General features: G+C 39.8%; 1 protein-coding gene across 3 annotated transcripts in view; it reads left to right on the forward strand.

Moving 5' to 3' along the window:
- Window positions 1–15,416, forward strand: part of abch1 (ATP-binding cassette, sub-family H, member 1) — a 33,596-nt gene extending 18,180 nt beyond the window's left edge. For all 3 annotated transcript variants that reach the window (XM_034135938.1, XM_034135937.1, XM_034135939.1), the window contains exons 11-20: window positions 2,885–2,985; window positions 4,845–4,915; window positions 5,611–5,660; window positions 5,764–5,820; window positions 5,948–6,018; window positions 6,444–6,532; window positions 8,183–8,286; window positions 11,017–11,179; window positions 12,328–12,432; window positions 14,119–15,416. In XM_034135938.1, coding sequence (XP_033991829.1) covers window positions 2,885–2,985; window positions 4,845–4,915; window positions 5,611–5,660; window positions 5,764–5,820; window positions 5,948–6,018; window positions 6,444–6,532; window positions 8,183–8,286; window positions 11,017–11,179; window positions 12,328–12,432; window positions 14,119–14,225 — 918 coding nt within the window. In that variant the 3' untranslated portion in view covers window positions 14,226–15,416. The remainder of the gene's footprint in view (window positions 1–2,884; window positions 2,986–4,844; window positions 4,916–5,610; window positions 5,661–5,763; window positions 5,821–5,947; window positions 6,019–6,443; window positions 6,533–8,182; window positions 8,287–11,016; window positions 11,180–12,327; window positions 12,433–14,118) is intronic.
- The last annotated feature ends 1,447 nt before the right edge of the window (window positions 15,417–16,863 follow it).

Raw genomic sequence — 16,863 nt, forward strand, 5'->3', positions numbered from 1 at the left:
CAGCTCTGAATGATTTGAGATGACGTATGGTGGGGATGGTAGCTCCGTGCCCCTCTGGTCATTATTTTTTTGCCACACACATTACATTACAAAATACTCTGAGCATGCGCAGTGTAGTTTTTACAGTCAACGTTCACTTCACAGCGAGAGGAAGGGGGCTAGTGATGGGAATTCCGGCTCTTCTTGGTGAGCCGGATCATTTGGCTCGGCTCACCAAGAAGAGCCGGCTCTTTCGGCTCCCAAACTGCTCTTCAGTTTACCACATATTATACCTTTTATAATTCAATCAAATGTAGCCCTGTTTTGACTAATGATTTATATGTGTACACATATCACTTAAATTATTCAATACATCCTTTGTACTGAAGTATTCAAAAGTAAAAATTACATGTTTAATATCAATTATTTGCTGTGGCCAATTGTTTTCATTGCATTTACAGACCCTTGTATCTCTCTGATACCATCCAATGAATGCACTGACTTGCTTGTAGAACCACGCTACACAAAGCAGATAGCAACACAAAAACTTAAGCATAGACATTTAAAAAAAAGGGCTACTGTATCGACATTTTAAAATTATATTTAAAGAAAGGGCCTTGACAAAACAGCAGGGCTCTATTTCAGTATTAACTATAGAAAAAAAGACAGCAACAGCTGACATCAAATCTTTGCTGAGCCCAAGGATAATCATAAATAAATAACATAGTGAAAATAAATATATTGCTATGCTCAGTACAGCAGCATCCAACCGTCTCTAATCATAAAAAAACATAATAAAAATAAATGTATGCAATGCTCAAAACAGCAGCATCCAACAGTCTCTAATCCTTGGATATTACATGTCACTGCATGCATGCACGGAGCAGCTGTAGCGCGGAGATCATCATATCATTCTGTCTTGTGATGAAAAAAATCACAAATCAATCAATCAAAAAAATCAAATTTTTTTTTTTTTAAATTAAAAAAAAAAAAAAAAAAAAACAGCTCGTTCGCGGGCGCGAGCCGGCTCCCGTCGTTCACTTAAAAGAGCCGGCTCTTTGAGCCGGCTCGTTCGCGACCGACACATCACTAGAAGGGGCATAATCAGGTTTTGTCCCACATGGCTCTAAACAGCTCAATAGGCACACACTGTGACTGTAGACACACTAATTAGAAGAACACAGACTAAAACAGCAATGTACAGACGAATCAGATGATTAAACATGATCTTAAAATATATTTTATATATTTTTTTATTTTTTTTTTGCATTTTTGTAATCATTATTTGTAATACTTTCTGCTGACATTTATGAAACTATTAATGTTCCATACTCACTTAACGGGAAGAAACTCAGCTAACTGACGATACGAACCATTTTTACCGAAACAAAACACAAGTCTCACAAGAAGCGTCTAAATGAGCCCTGAGCGAAAAAATGCTATCGCACTTAGCACAGAACTCACAGCTTAAATACCCCTATTACTTATCGTATCTGCAAAAACAAGATATCGATTAGCAAACTGAGATTCCACAGATTCCAGAAATATTAGTATCATCACTGAGCGATCCGAACTCGCGACAGGGGAAGCGAAAACAGACATAACAACACGTAGCTTCACAGAGGAAGCTTCTTACCTTAGCTGTTGTTCTGATCAAAATGTGTGTGCAATGGCATCAAAACGATAAAAACGCTGCTGAAGGTTAATCCATAGGTTACTCCAATGTGTCTGTGTCACTTTGAAATGATTCCTGATAATCCATCTTCATATTTACTAGTTTGAGTTTAGGTTTCAGGTTTCAGGTTTAAGGTTTCAGTTTTCAGTTTTCAGAGCATAACATTGCTTTCGACTGCGTGCGCATAGCTCTCACTTGTCAATGGTAACGTGTGTGTGTGTATGTGGAACATCCCCTTCGATCCTATTGGCTCTAACGGTTAAAAAGAGGTGTCAATCACCAAAATCAACCAATGGGTTCCAGAGAACCGGCAAATCCACCCAAATCCACTCAAATGACCCCAAATGTGTTTTTTTTGTTGCTAAACCTCTCTAAAAAGGTCAAATGTCACTTGTTTCGCATCAATCTTGATACAGGGTACTTATTATATGTTATAGTTTGGATTCCTAAAGCTTTTAGTCTACTATCCCATCATTCAAGGGTGGTTTTCACTATAAGTAATGACGGACACTATCATTTACATTTTTTTACTATGTTCAATCTGAATTTACTTTACAATAAAACAATTATATATTGATTCTGACTTTTCTACATCCAACTCACAGGTTTATCATTGCTTTGAGAAAAAAGATTATTCATTTACCCCCTTTAGAAGTGAAGATATGGTAATTTGTTCTGGGAATGTCATTTTCGAGCCTGAGGCCTGAAAAACAGGCGTGGGGCTTAACAGGTTAAAAAGAGAGTGGTAGTATTTCTTCCATGTAGCAGATATTCTGTAAACTGATTCAGGTTTATTTCCTCTTGTTGATTTATTATGATTGTTCAATCTGGCATGACAGATTGTAACTGTATACACAACCAGACTGCAAAGAAGTGTGTTTGTTTCTGGGCTCACACTGACTGATGGTATCTGAAGTATTTCAGGCTAGAAAAGGAAGTGCCAGGTGTCGGCCGGTTGGTTTCACTTCTGTTGAATCAAACACTAAGACTTTCATATTCGAGGAAATCAGTGAAGAGGAAAGGTTGTTTCTCTGCTTCACGTTGAACCTCAACCTTTCAATATACTGTATAAAACATGTGAAGAGAGAGTATGTGAAACTGCTCAATAAACAACATTAGAATCTTTAGAAATATGCAGCCCACTGTCGCTGGAATAAAGTCGCATTCACTTGATATACAAATGTTAAATTATTGAGTATGATATATCATTTGCTTTTCATGTATCCACAGGTGAACTTGAACCATACAGAAGCTTTTGAAGGGATTTATAACGGAGAGTACTGGGGCGTCATCGGCTTCGGGGAGAACTTCACCAGCTACCTGACGAAAAGGTGAGAGAAACAGGTATTCTCAATACCACAGAAATCACTTAATAATTATTTGATAAATGCCAAAAAAAGGTAATATCTTGTTGGTTATCCATCAAATACTTCTCTCCCATAGTTAAAATGGTCTGCTTCTTTCGTATCAGAATACAAATCAGAGTCAGAAATACTTTATTTATCCCGGGGGGAATTAGAGATAGAAACGGTTGCTCTTGTTTAGAATAGAATTAATATAAAATAAATATATTTATATAGACAGTCAAAGTAAAAATGGGCAGATGTATTTCAATATATATCAACAACAAATAGGTAAAACTATGTATATTAGAATATATACAGTAGTGAAACAATATTAACCCAACAAACAATGTACGGGATATGAAGACACACTGTAGGTGTCTGCTAACATCAGCAAGAGGAGACCAATGTATAACCAAATTCAAAAAGCGTAAGTATAACAAAACACAAATGCAAACTCCTGCATTGTGCTTCTCTTTGTTGCACATAGATCAATCAATTCAAAACTATTTTGTATGTCTTTTTGGAGATTAAAGCCAGACAATCCTTACTGGTCTGTTATTGAAAAACAGTCACAAGTCAAATTGAATGTTGTTGCTCCCTGCTGTAGCGCCCCTAGCTGCAACTTTAAGCCATTTCACGTGAAGTGTTTTTAGTTCGTTATGATCCACTGGAAGCTTGAAGTGTTTGTTTTCACCTCCTTCACATGTGGAGCGTTTTTGGTTAAAGTTCAACATGGTATTTATAAAGAAAACTCCATGCACTATGTTCTTACATAAATATAAATGCATTCATTGTTATGGCAAAGTCATGTTAGACCTAAAAACAAGCTCTGCATCAATCCTTCGTCAGGGAGTTGTCCCTCTGATGCCATGTCGCTCTCTGTCTTTGACTTTGAAGCATAAATCTAACCCAAACAACTCTCTCACACACTATAGTCATGTGAGGGTGACTCAACAGAGTGCAAGGGCATACGTTGTTGTTTCAGGTGTGTGTGTGTGTGTGTGTGTGTGTGTGTGTGTGTGTGTGTGTGTGTGTGTGTGTGTGTGTGTGTGTGTGTGTGTGTGTGTGTGTGTGTGTGTGTATGTGTGTGTGTGTCCTGGGTAGACAGTCTGGTCCTTCCTGTCCCTAACACACCTGTCACAGCTGAGCAACAAAAAGTCATGTGACTCCACTGCCTGAGAAAAACAAAAGGTGTCATGCGGGTCATGAGAAAAAGATCTAATATGTTCACAGTGTTATCCTTATGTGATTTTATTATGTGAACAGTTTGCATCAGTTCATTGTTTATTAGTTACTGTGTGGACGAGGCATGGCACCTTACCTACCTTGTGAGGGAAATGTAACTATCTATACATTCATTATAAAAGGAGAAAATAACACGTTATAAATACATCTCTTTAAATAATGATACATATAAAGTATGGGTGTTATTCCAAGTGGAGTTGTAACATTTAGACAGCTAGGAAAAAACACAACACATGTCAATTGTAGATGTAACTTTATGGTTCATTTAGCAACTGTTCTTTGTTTTGCCTTCAGAAAAAATGTATGTTTTCAGACAACAATATTCACATTTCATTCAATATTCAGTTAAACTTTTATGTAGGACACTAGTTAATACCAAAATGCATTGTTTTATGGTCTTTCATCACCATCTCTGTCCGTCTGTCGTGTAATGTTCCTGTAAACAGCTTGTGATGTGCAGATAACCTCCAGACAATATTCTGCATCTTCAGCATCTCACCCCTCTTCTTGTTTTCTTGTATTGAAATATTCCAGTTGTGTTGATAGTCGCTGAACATTAAATATATTTTCAGATTATGACCCTGTTCTTTTTTTTACAGGATGATGTCGCGGCAGGTTTCTAGAGAAGTGCTCGATGGAGGATCAATACACGTCTGGCTGGACCTGACAAGTAAGACATCTCATAGTTTGTAGTGCTTTTGCTAAAATGAGTACATTTACATACATTTACACTGAAATAATGCTATTAAATGCATGGCAAAAGCTCATTGGTGCAACTTAAAGGTGGGGTAGGTAATTCACTTCAGAAACACTTTTTGTTATATTCCATGGAATGCTCTTAACATCCCGATAGCAATGAATATATTAAATGCTTTGACATTAAATACATAAATAAATGTCATCTGTGGAAGCCGTGACGCTGTAAAAAGCACGACCAATCATCTGAGCCGGCCCGGCTAAAATAACTGGATGGCCTACCTGCCTGTCAGCCTTCCATCTCGTGCACAAACTTATCTCGTGCCCTCATTGGTCATGTGCGCGTTCGTGTGTGTTGGAGGAGGGGCTCTGTAAGGAAGTCTGAAGGAAGGGGCAGATTTTTTTCGGCTGCGTACTTTCAAATTCTAGCGCACTCGAGCTGGTTTCTCCATTCTTACCTACCCTACCTTTAAAGTAGTTTTTGAATGAAGACATAATCTGGCCTATTTTTTAAATGTCTTGCCATTAATTATATTGTACTATTGGCATATTTTGCATTGCATGTAGTTATTTACATCTGCTTTAAATATCATACAACTATTAAGATTATTATGTATGTATGTGTAATAAAATATCCCTTGATTTGTTTGCTCTTTATGTTTTGTATAGATCAACAAATTGCACTGATGCTGCAGAAAAAAGTTTACGAAGCCTTTCAGGTAGAAATAAATATGATTATTATTATTACTATATATATTTGTTATCATTAAACCAAATATCTTTCACCCCAATAAAGACTGTTATTGTGTCCTCTATTCGCAGTCTTTTGTGGATTATAAATTGGGCAGTATGTCGTACATGGTCGCGCTACCAATAAAGGTAAATATGGAATTATAATACAAATATTGAAGCACATAAAACACATTTTGTATATATACATGAATGCAAAACAACAATAAAAGACATATTAAATTCGATTTAATCCTTTGTTTCTGTCGTCTTGTAGATGGAAGAGCCGATTTATGGCAGCCAACACACAGACTTCTCCACTTTTGTGACGCCCGGAGCTGTTCTCAGGTCAGTTTGATGCCAAACAGACAGGTCACCGTACTTAGAGAAGATTCAAGATTCAAGGCTTTTATATGTCATTCGTACATAGCTACAGTGTAGTTATGTCGATGAAAATCTTAGGTCACAGGCTCCTCCAACAGTGCAACACAATAAAACAGATAATAGTGCAAGTAAATAAAATCAAATAGAATAGAAGTAGTGCCATAAGAGTCTATATACAAGTGATACATAATTTGTAAGTTGCAAACAGGTGAACGTTATGGATGTTCTTAGTTCAGGTGTTTAACAGTCTTATGGCCTGTGGAATGAAACTAACTAAGAGAAGTAGTAGAACAGCTTTCTTATTATTTTGAATCCTTATGACACCAAGTCAATTAACATCCAGTGCCTTCCTCTCTTCTTCCTCTTCCTCCTCCTCTCTCACCCTGCAGTATCACCTTCTTCCTGGCTGTGGGTCTGACGGCGCTCTCCTTCGTCATCGAGAGGAAGGAGGGGCTCATGGACCGCTGCTGGGTCGCAGGTGAGGGATCAAAGCTGCATGGAGTCACACTGCAGGTTTTATTATTATGTATTTCAACAAGGACCATGCAATCTCAGAAAAGAGAAGAGATGAATTATGCCAGATTTGAGCTAATAGCTCATTTCCATCTGCAGTCCTTAGACAGGTACATAACAATCAACAAACGCTAAAAACATTGCATAATCTCTATCACACAGACAATTATAAAACATGATTTAAGTACAGGTAAATAAAATAATACATAGTACAGTTAAAATATAATATTACAATACAGTTAAAGGGGACCTATCATGCAAAATGCACTTTTTGATGTCTTTTATACATGAATATGTGTCCCCGGTGTGTCAGGGAACTCACGCAGCGTCAGAAAATAAAACCCTATCTCTTTTCCTCCGTACCCAAATCTCTAAAAACGGGGCTACAACGGAGCTGATCCAGATTTGCGTCCGATATGACGTAATATCGGAAATGTGGACCCACGGCCCTATCAGAAACGTTGCTATCAGAAACAATGCCCGACTGTTTTGGACGTAATATGGTCGGTGTTTACATTAGCATCGCTAACACTCAGAGCTAACCTGTACTGGAGAGCATGTGTGTGAAGAAGCAGGAAATAAAAAGCAACTCACCTTGTGGTATAACCGGCAAGAGAGAAAGCCTTTGAGCTCCATACTGTTTCAGAAATAATCCTTGATAATCCATGATATGGCGTTTCATCACGGCAGAATTTAGTTTAGACAGTAGCTGCCGGGTCCCGCATGAGCTCAGACCCCTCCTTTTTATTTTTTATCAATTTATTTTATTTGTTAAAGCTTTATACCCCAAATCAGCACTTTTGAAACAGGAAGTGAAATAGAGGGATATGAGGCATGGCTAGAATGGGTGATCTGTTCGGTATTTTGAGCAAAACACTTAATAGACATGTTTTCATGACCTATGATATTGCCTAAAAATAGCATGATAGGTGACCTTTAAAATAAAAAAACTCAAGATTACAGTGTAATTAATGTTGGCATGACTGGTTGCTTAATATCAATTTATTTGCACCATAAGAGAATGAGTTAAAGTCAGGACAGGTTTTAAGTTCAACTGGAAGAATATTCCAGTGTTTGATGGCCGTAAATGAGATGATGTGCTTTCACAAACTACACCCAACGAATCCAATATGAGTATTAAAAAACTATTTTCCTACTCTGTAAGAATGAATAATTGTGAAAATTGGTGCAACATTTTCAGGAAAAATAAAAAAATAGATAAAATCTCTTCAACCAAAACATTTTTCAAGTCCTATTTAAATATTCTAAAAACGCTGATTTGTAAACACTATTGCGGTTGTTTGGGAACGTATGGATCTTTTTTTGGATCATAATTTGATTCAAATCCATCCACTGTTTTTAATAGACATTACATATTGACTTGAATCCATTTCATGCATCATGTAAGTGTAATCTGAGAGTTGACCAGTAGAGGGAGTCCCTTCACCAGAGCAGCACGATGATGTTTACCAGCAAACACTAAGGGAGTCGTTTCAGAGCTTTAAGATAATTTATAACAGAACAAGAAGCTGTGAAATGAATAGTTGTTGTTATTAAAATGTGGAGAGACCTTATCAGTTATTGTTAATGCTTAATTTTTTGATTTGTGCACCAGGTGTGAGCTCTCTGGAGACGATGCTGGCTCACCTCTTCTCTCAGCTGTTCGTCATCAGCGTTCAGATCCTCCTGCTGCTGCTCTTCATCCTGCTCGTCTTCAAGGTCCGTCCCCCTGAAACACGCAGTAAAACACATACACACGCACACACACACACACACATGCGCACACAAACACACACACACACACACACACACACACACACACACACACACACACACACACACACACACACACACACACACACACACACCATGTATACATCACTTCAGGGGACATTACATTGACTTACATGCATTTCCTGGAGACTTATCCTAACCTTAACCAACACATGCCTAACCCTTACCCTAAACCTTACCCTTACCCTAACCAAGTCTTCACCCTAAAATGAATGATTCCCCTCATGGGGACCTCCAATATGTCCCCATAAGGGAGGCGAGTCCCCACACGTGACTGTGTAAACAGATTTAGGTCCCCACAAGGATAGTAATGCTAGGCTACACACATCCACACACACACACACACACACACACACACACACACACACACACACACACACACACACACGCACACACACACACACACACACACATACACACACACACACTCTTCAGATATGATGACCTTTTTTGATTGGAAAATTAGTCTGTGCAGCATCAAAAATAAGATCTGCAGGGTAGAAAATATAGAACAAAAACATCCTAAAATCAATAGAAATAAAGTCTTAAAAGGAAGAATTGTTTGATTAAATAAACAAAGCTGACTGTTTCCATACTTAAACATTTATTTTTTACAGATACACATTTAAACTAATCATTTTCCTGTGTTGTGTGCTCTTCAAAACAGACCACGGGATGTATTGTGTAATTTAATTGTGTCATATTTCCTGTACTATTTAACTTCTAAAGCCGTTTTCTGAGACTGGCAGGTTCATATAAAGCCTCTCATAGGTCACTGATTTGATTGGTTTATGGAGAGTTTGACATGTTGAAGGTTAATGTGTCACATATGAAGAAAGTCATTTGCATTTTTACTACATCGTAAAATATCTGACTTTACCTGCAAAACATTAAGTTCTAAAACGCATATTGATCAATTTATCCCAAAGATTAAAATATATTTCCGGAAGAAAAAGACATGTGTCGATGTACAGGAGAGGACATTTAAGACCGTTCTCTGTGAAGGTCAGCAGGGTGAGGTTTACTGTTGGAAACCTGAGGGTGTGTTCATCGATTTCTAATCCACATGTGTGCGAAATCAATACAGGAAGAAGGCTCTCAGACAAGAGAGGATAGTGTGTGTGTGTGTGTGTGTGTGTGTGTGTGTGTGTGTGTGTGTGTGTGTGTGTGTGTGTGTGTGTGTGTGTGTGTGTCTCTTTATGGGTGTGTGCCCTCGTCTCCATCTGTCAGTGTGTGTGTGTCCATGCGTGTGTTGATTAAGGTGCTGAAGTCCAAAGAGACCACCACCACATAAATCACTTCCTGCTTTAGCCGTATCCAGGGATCACTGCGGGATCGCCACGACAACATGCCCTTGATTGCTGTGGCAACCAAGCGGTCATGTGGACTATCGGTGCAGGTCTATTTTTGCACGTTGTCAGGGGAGACGGATAGTGTCTTGACACACCGGGGACAAGTGCACCAACACACACACACACACACACGCACGCACGCACACACGCACGCACACGCACACGCACACACACACAGTCTTACAAACGCCTGCAGATTCTTCTCCAGTTAGGAGAGTTATCACCTTTAATCTTGAGACATTTCTCTGTGTGTTTATTTGATTTAAAATAGTTTCCCATCTCCTGTGGCGCCTCCTCTCCGTCTGTGGGATTTACAACCAAACTTAATCTGCCGTGACATTTCTCTTTTTTATTTCTTGCAGTATTTTTAGCCCTCTATCAGTGCAGAGCATCAGAGTGTTTCTGTCTCTGTGTTCCCTTTATCTGGCTCTGCGTTTCTTCTTGATCTTATCTTCTCCGTGGTCCTTAAAGGAGTTATCCTCTGATTTATCATTGAGACTTGACTTACGACAGATAGTGTAACATCTAATTTGATTCTGCAGAACCACAGATATTGTTTTTACTCACATGGATTTTGTGATTTATTTTCTTTGTTAAATCCTGGCGCCTACATTTCCCACAATGCAACATTTGGTTTTGATGTACTCACAGCTGCAGAGGTCTCACTTCTTCCAAACTCCAAAACCCCAGAAAATGTTCAAACTTGTAGTCTTCAGCGACAACTGATGCTAACCTTTGGGACATCACTTGATCAATTGATCAGACATCAAACTTCCCTCAGGAGCAACAAAATATGTATTTGTTTATTTATGTATTTTGTATTGTGCAAAGTGCAGCTCACAAACCAAGGTAGTGACCTAAACTACATGGGAATAGACAGAAACAGGAAAATAGATAAATGGAATGAAGATATGAAATGTGATGGAAGAAACAAAGCAAAAAAATAGGTGTATCAATATTATTCTTAAATATAAATATGCAAATCAGTAGTTAGTAAGGTTGGTTATGTACGTTATGCAACTGTGTAAGTGCGTATACTCATAATTGATGAACAGGAAGGCAAAACAATAACTTTTTATAGGTATATATATGTTTTACACATGAATTATTACTTCCCAAGACCTGTAATATGCTAAAAAGCACAACCCTTATCCACTACATGCATGTAACAATAATGTGTAAAATAAATGTTTTACCCACTTTTGGGTCCTCTGCAGCTTTGTGGATGAAAACAGCCTCTTTGTGTATCTTCTCTCACTCTCTCCCCCCCCCCCCCCCCCCCCCCCCCCCCCCCTCTCTGCAGATGCCTAACGAAGGGTCCCTGTTTCTGGTGATAGTTCTGATCGTTCTGCAGGGCGTCACCGGCATCTCCTTCGGCCTCGTCATCTCCGCCGCCATCGACGACGAGCAGAACGCCAAACCAGGGCCGCCCTCGGCATCTTCTATACCCAACCTCATCCTCAGCGGTAGGCCTGCAGTGTGTGTGTGTGTGTGTGTGTGTGTGTGTGTGTGTGTGTGTGTGTGTGTGTGTGTGTGTGTGTGTGTGTGTGTGTGTGTGTGTGTGTGTGTGGTGTGGGTGTGTGTGTGTGTGGGTGTGTGTGGGTGTGGGTGTGTGTGTGTGTGTGTGTGTGTGTGTGTGTGTGTGTGTGTGTGTGTGTGTGTGTGTGTGGTGTGTGTCCGTAATGTGTTCCCTGTCAGTGTTTTACTAATATATATATATGACGTTTTTGGATTGCTTTAATGCTGTAGATGTTTAATATGTTGCCAATATTTTTGATTAATTGCAAAGGAAGGATATTTTCCACTGAGAAGTAGTAATAGCGAAGGTATCAAGTAGCATGTGTGTGTATGTGTGTGTCAGATCAATAAACTGTCGACCCTTCAGTGAATCCAGCAGCTTAAGCAGGCTGTGCTCCTGAAAGTTATAAATAAATCTTCCATTATTGACTCTAAAGCCTAAGTTTGAAGATTGTTCTTTAACTTGGAAATAGCAATTAAGAACATCTTACCATAAGAACCCTGTTGTAGCTGTTAAGGGACTTTCCTTCCTATCACATGATCTGCGTCTTTGAACCCCAGAAGTCCTTAAAGTGGTCAGGAAAAAGAAAATGGAAATGGGAAAGGACCCTGTGGTGAGATTATTTTATAGGGAATTTTATTTTTGTTGCTACTTCCTAACTTCAATACAAATCAAAGAGATTTAAGATTCAAGTTAAAAGATTCAAAGATTAAAAAGCTTTATTGTCATATGCACAATATCTACAGCGTATTTGTTGACAATAAAAAAATCTGAAGTCCTAAGCTCTTCTAACGATGCAGCATGAATATACTTAATACTTAAAAGAAAACATTACAAAAGAATAGAGCAAATGCTAATTTCTGCAGGTAAAAATGCAGGAGTAGGTACGCTAGGTAACTGTACAGGGGGAAAAAAGCACTGCTCATTCAAATAATATACAACTATGTGGATTGTATAAGATGTTATTGCTTTAAACAAATGAATTCAAGAAAAGGGAAACCAGATATAGTTTGAGTGCTTCATGAGGCTCATTTTGAATATAAACACTGTATTATAAGAGTTCTTGTACATGTGTAACTCCTGTCCTGTGCTCAGGTATCATCTGGCCGGTGGAGTGTATCCCGTATCCGCTCCGCTACCTCAGCCTCGCTCTGCCTCAGACCTACGCCTCCGAAGCCCTTCGCTGTATCATGTACCGAGGTAACACACACCACACGTTACACAACACTCACCTGGCCCCTAACGTGTGTGGTTAGCGTGTTTTTAAAGGTCCCCTATTATACTGTTTTTCATCAATATATTATAGGTCTCAGATACAAAACATGTCTCTGAAGTGTTTGGCTCCAAACACCAAACAGATCATTGCAGCATCCCATAATCCCCTCTGTTTCAGCCCTGTTTCCAAAGTGCTGATTCTCTGTCTGTTACTTCAGATGAAAATAAGGAGCCCCTCCCCACGCCCCTCTGAGAGATATTTGGTTAAAAAGAACACCATGGTGCTCTAGGAGGAGATTCAGGTGATAAGGTGGGGGGGGGGGTTACCTTGGTTGCTGATTGGCTAATGGTTACACAAGACAAAAAATCGTTAAGACATCATAAAGTGGCCAAAATCTGATCAGCTCATTTTCAGACAGGTTTTTATATAAATGGATCAGGACAGAAAGTGAGAGAATCTTTTTTCCTGAAACTTTCAGAGTTTCTTTACACAGAGGGGACACATGTTGATGTAGAAGAGACATGAAGAAGAGGATTTAGCTTAATAGGTGACCTTTAAGGGTCATTTGTGTGCACACGGCTCAGATTGTTCTACACAACATGGCCAGTGGATCTAAATGTTTAATCAGCTCTGGATCCAGTGTAACTTCCTGGAATGTAACGTAAAGCGGTTTCTCAGTCTTTATCTTTACCTCGCCGCCTGCGGACAATAACACCGACGACAGTCAGAGCTCCCTCCGTGTTACACGATACACAGAACAGGAAGTCAGAGGAGCTGTTTCCTGTTTGAGAGCCTTATCGTAGAGGTGGAGGTGGAAGATGAGACACAGACAGAAGTCGACAATTCAATTTGGGGGATTAGCTGAACCTTCTTACTTTGCGACTCCATCCTGCCACATTCACTGATTGGATTCACTTGAGCCTCAGTGTCTCATCCCATTTCAATTCATGTTTTCTAAATGAACGCATTCACTACAGCCTGAGAACATGAGTGAGATGTGTGTTATCCTCTTGTTTCATCCCTCATACACAGTTTCAAAGAACATAAAAAGATCAGAGTAAAAAAATCAGTAAATTACATTTTTTTTTAATACTTATGCATTTACATTTTCAAGGTTTCTGCAGATCCATAAAAAGTCAACGAAATTAACACTAGCGCATTGTTGTTGCCAGCTTATGACCGAGCACAAGCTGACATGAGATAGTTTATTGTTCAGGGACATCTAGAAGCCCTTCTTTTTAGGAACGTAGGTTCCCTGGCGTACATTCTTTTCTATGGACGACAGCAGTTAGATTCAGGGTCCATATTTGTTTAGTCTCGCTGATAAAGAATGTTGATTATTACACTCTGAACTAGTTAAAACCTCGAACTACAGGAGGGTTCTTCAGAATTGATTGTGGCATCTCAACCATGTGGTCAAACCGTGGCCCGTGACATGTCTTGAACCGTCAGTGTTTGCCATCAAAGCTCCAGCTCTCCTCATGTCTCTCTGAGTCCTGACTCTCCATTGCTACAGAAGTTTCCCCCACACTAACTTATTTAACAAACAGTTTTGGGATTTTGACACTCTGAAAGCGAATAACCTTTGACAACAATAACATTGACCCCCAACATACAGTCGCCTGTTGCCTCCTGTATCTAAATAGTATTAACATAAATCTGTCCCTCAGGGTGGGGTCTCACTCGGATGATGGTGTGGCGAGGCTTTGCGGTCACGCTGGGCTGGAACACCTTCTTCCTCATCCTCGCCACCGTCATCTTAAGGCTGAGGTCGTGAAGGCCTCCTCCCTGAAAACATCGTCCACCGAGGGGACAGAGACAACAGGAGGAGCCCGGGAACAACCCACCTGTGTGGGGAGGAAGTGGAGGCAGCAGAGGGGTCACTGAGGTGAAAGGGACTCCATCGGTCCCCCTCCTCCATATGTTCTGTCTCACACACAGAAAACACACACATCAGAGCTGCTGATCCTGCAACAGTTGCGTTGGCCTGCGGGAGGGAGATGGCAAGCTGCACGTATAAGTGCACAAGTTAAATATCTACCGGCACAATAAAATGAATATTTAATGTAAATAAGATTATTAATCCTATAGTTTGTTTCCCTTCTACGTGCAGCTTGTTGGAACTTCCCCCCCCCCCAACAATGGGCCATGAACCGACTCAGGGTCGCTTTTTTATTTTATTTTGCCTTCGCTCTTGATGCTAACAGAGAGACTTGCTGGTGAATACACTCTAAGATTATGGTTTGCCGTACAGTATTGGTTGCCTGCCTTATATTTGCATTATAGAGGAATTGTGTATGTAAATGTGAGAAGGAGTCGCAGCACAAACACAACAAGTTAAATATTCTCTGTTTGCTTTACCAGAAGGACATTTGAGGAGAGGATTGTTGTAGCGTCATGTTTCAAAGTGCTGATCGCTTCATATTGTGCAGCAAAGTCTCCCCGCTCATCCACAGCAGCCGTATCTTGTCTTGTTTCATTTTAAGTCAGATTTCCGTGTGTCCTGCAAATCCTGTTCATGCATCACCAGGTGCTCAGCTGAAGTTTAGTTTGGTGGTTTTCTCTATAACTTGTGTTCTGTGCCTGAAAGAAGGGGTGGTTTGATGTTGCTGTTGTATATTTGTTGTATCTCCACTTTGCTGGACAGAGTGGACTCAAAGGTCAGGTTGACGCCTCCTGCTTATCTGCAAAATATGTTGTGTTTTTTTACACCCTCAAGTCTCAAACTGATCATGCTTTTTGACAGTTTTGACCACCAACAAACAATTAAAAGAGTAAAAGCACACAGGCTGTTTTGGATTTTGAAGAGGCTGGGATGTTGCCTCCTTAAAGGAATCAAAAAATGAGGAATACATATAAAATCTAAATATCACAAGGATATTTTAAACCTGTGGTTCAGTCATACTTGCCAACCTTGAGACCTCAGAAATCGGGAGCATTTCCAAAACCACCGCGGGGGGGGGGGGGGGTGCTAGTGGATCGCCGGAGCTGTATTAGATTAACATTAACATGCTTATTGTAGTTGTAAGTGCACTGCCTTGCGGCCTGTAGCACCATCCTTGATGGAGCATATGTGGAAAGGAAAGGAAAGGAGTGAGCAGAGGGTTGAATTGTCGATTCTGGTTCTGTTTGCTGTGACTATCTTCCTCACCCTCTCAGACATTCAGTTGCGTCTAAAGAGACGCGCTACCATGGAAACCAAACAATGGTGTAGCTGTATTAAAGTCCGAGTGGAAACAGTCCTAAGTAAATCTGATTTTGTCAGAAATCGGGAGAAATGCGGGAGAAATATGACCCCGGGAGGAAACCGGGAGAGGGCAATGAAATCGGGAGTCTCCCGCGAAAATCGGGAGGGTTGGCAAGTATGGGTTCAGTTGAGATTGTGTCGTTTTTTTCCAGTTATAATCGAGTTTTTTTTTTATGAAATATATATACATATAATTCATGGGTAACGTATTGGAAAGGCTAATTACTAGCAAAAAAACACCCAAAATATAAGTGTACTTGGTTGATGATAAATGTAATCATGTAAGTTAATTTCTCAATTTAAGCGTTCTGCCTTTCAAAGGAACAGTACCACATTGTTGAAAGTACATATATGTGTTTTATTTAAAGACCAATATGTCATGTTTGTACGCTTAGCTTAGCATAAGGTCCCAAAACATGGTGAATCTTCCCATAATCTCTCAGCAAGAAAGCAAGTCTTTTTTCCCCCTCAAACTTTAGCAGACTCCAGACTCACGTGCCAAACTCATGATCAATTATATATGTTTACATTCATCTGGATGCATGCCTGATTCATCACAAACGTTCCTTATTATCAGATGTGTTTCCCGGTTCGGATGAAGGACTAAACACCAGCATGTGTTGTGTTTAGATGTGAATGCTCCTGTCTCTGCTACGTGTTGCAGTGCAGGTAATGTCCACTTATATTAATGTACTGAAGAATTTGGAGGCGTGTGGCGTGTGGACTAGTGCGTTGGTGTTCGGATCAGGGGAGCACAGGTTCAAACCCCACTGCAGTCAGCATGTCGTTGTGTCCCTGGGCAAGACACTTCACCCCAAATTGCTCCTGTGGGGATTGTCCACAGTACTGAGTATGTAAATCGCTTTGGATAATGTAATTTGAGTTTATAAATAATGAATCTGAATGATGTTGGATTACGCTGTGGTCTGATAGTGACGTTGTGTGTACAGTATGCTGTTTATAAAGTTAGATGTTGAATCTGTCCGAGAGTTCGCCACGCTGTTGCTCTCGTTGCAAACTTTAAGGGACATTGTGTTCTTGTTTGGTGGAAATATGAGAGCCAAACTGTGAGGACATATTATATACTGAAGCTCTGTTTATATTCTTATATTTAAAGAAATGAATCCCATATCCTGCTGGGATAACCAGTGTGTCCTACATTACACAA

This window comes from Trematomus bernacchii, unplaced genomic scaffold (genome assembly GCF_902827165.1).
Source record: "Trematomus bernacchii unplaced genomic scaffold, fTreBer1.1, whole genome shotgun sequence".
Classification (NCBI taxonomy): domain Eukaryota; kingdom Metazoa; phylum Chordata; class Actinopteri; order Perciformes; family Nototheniidae; genus Trematomus; species Trematomus bernacchii.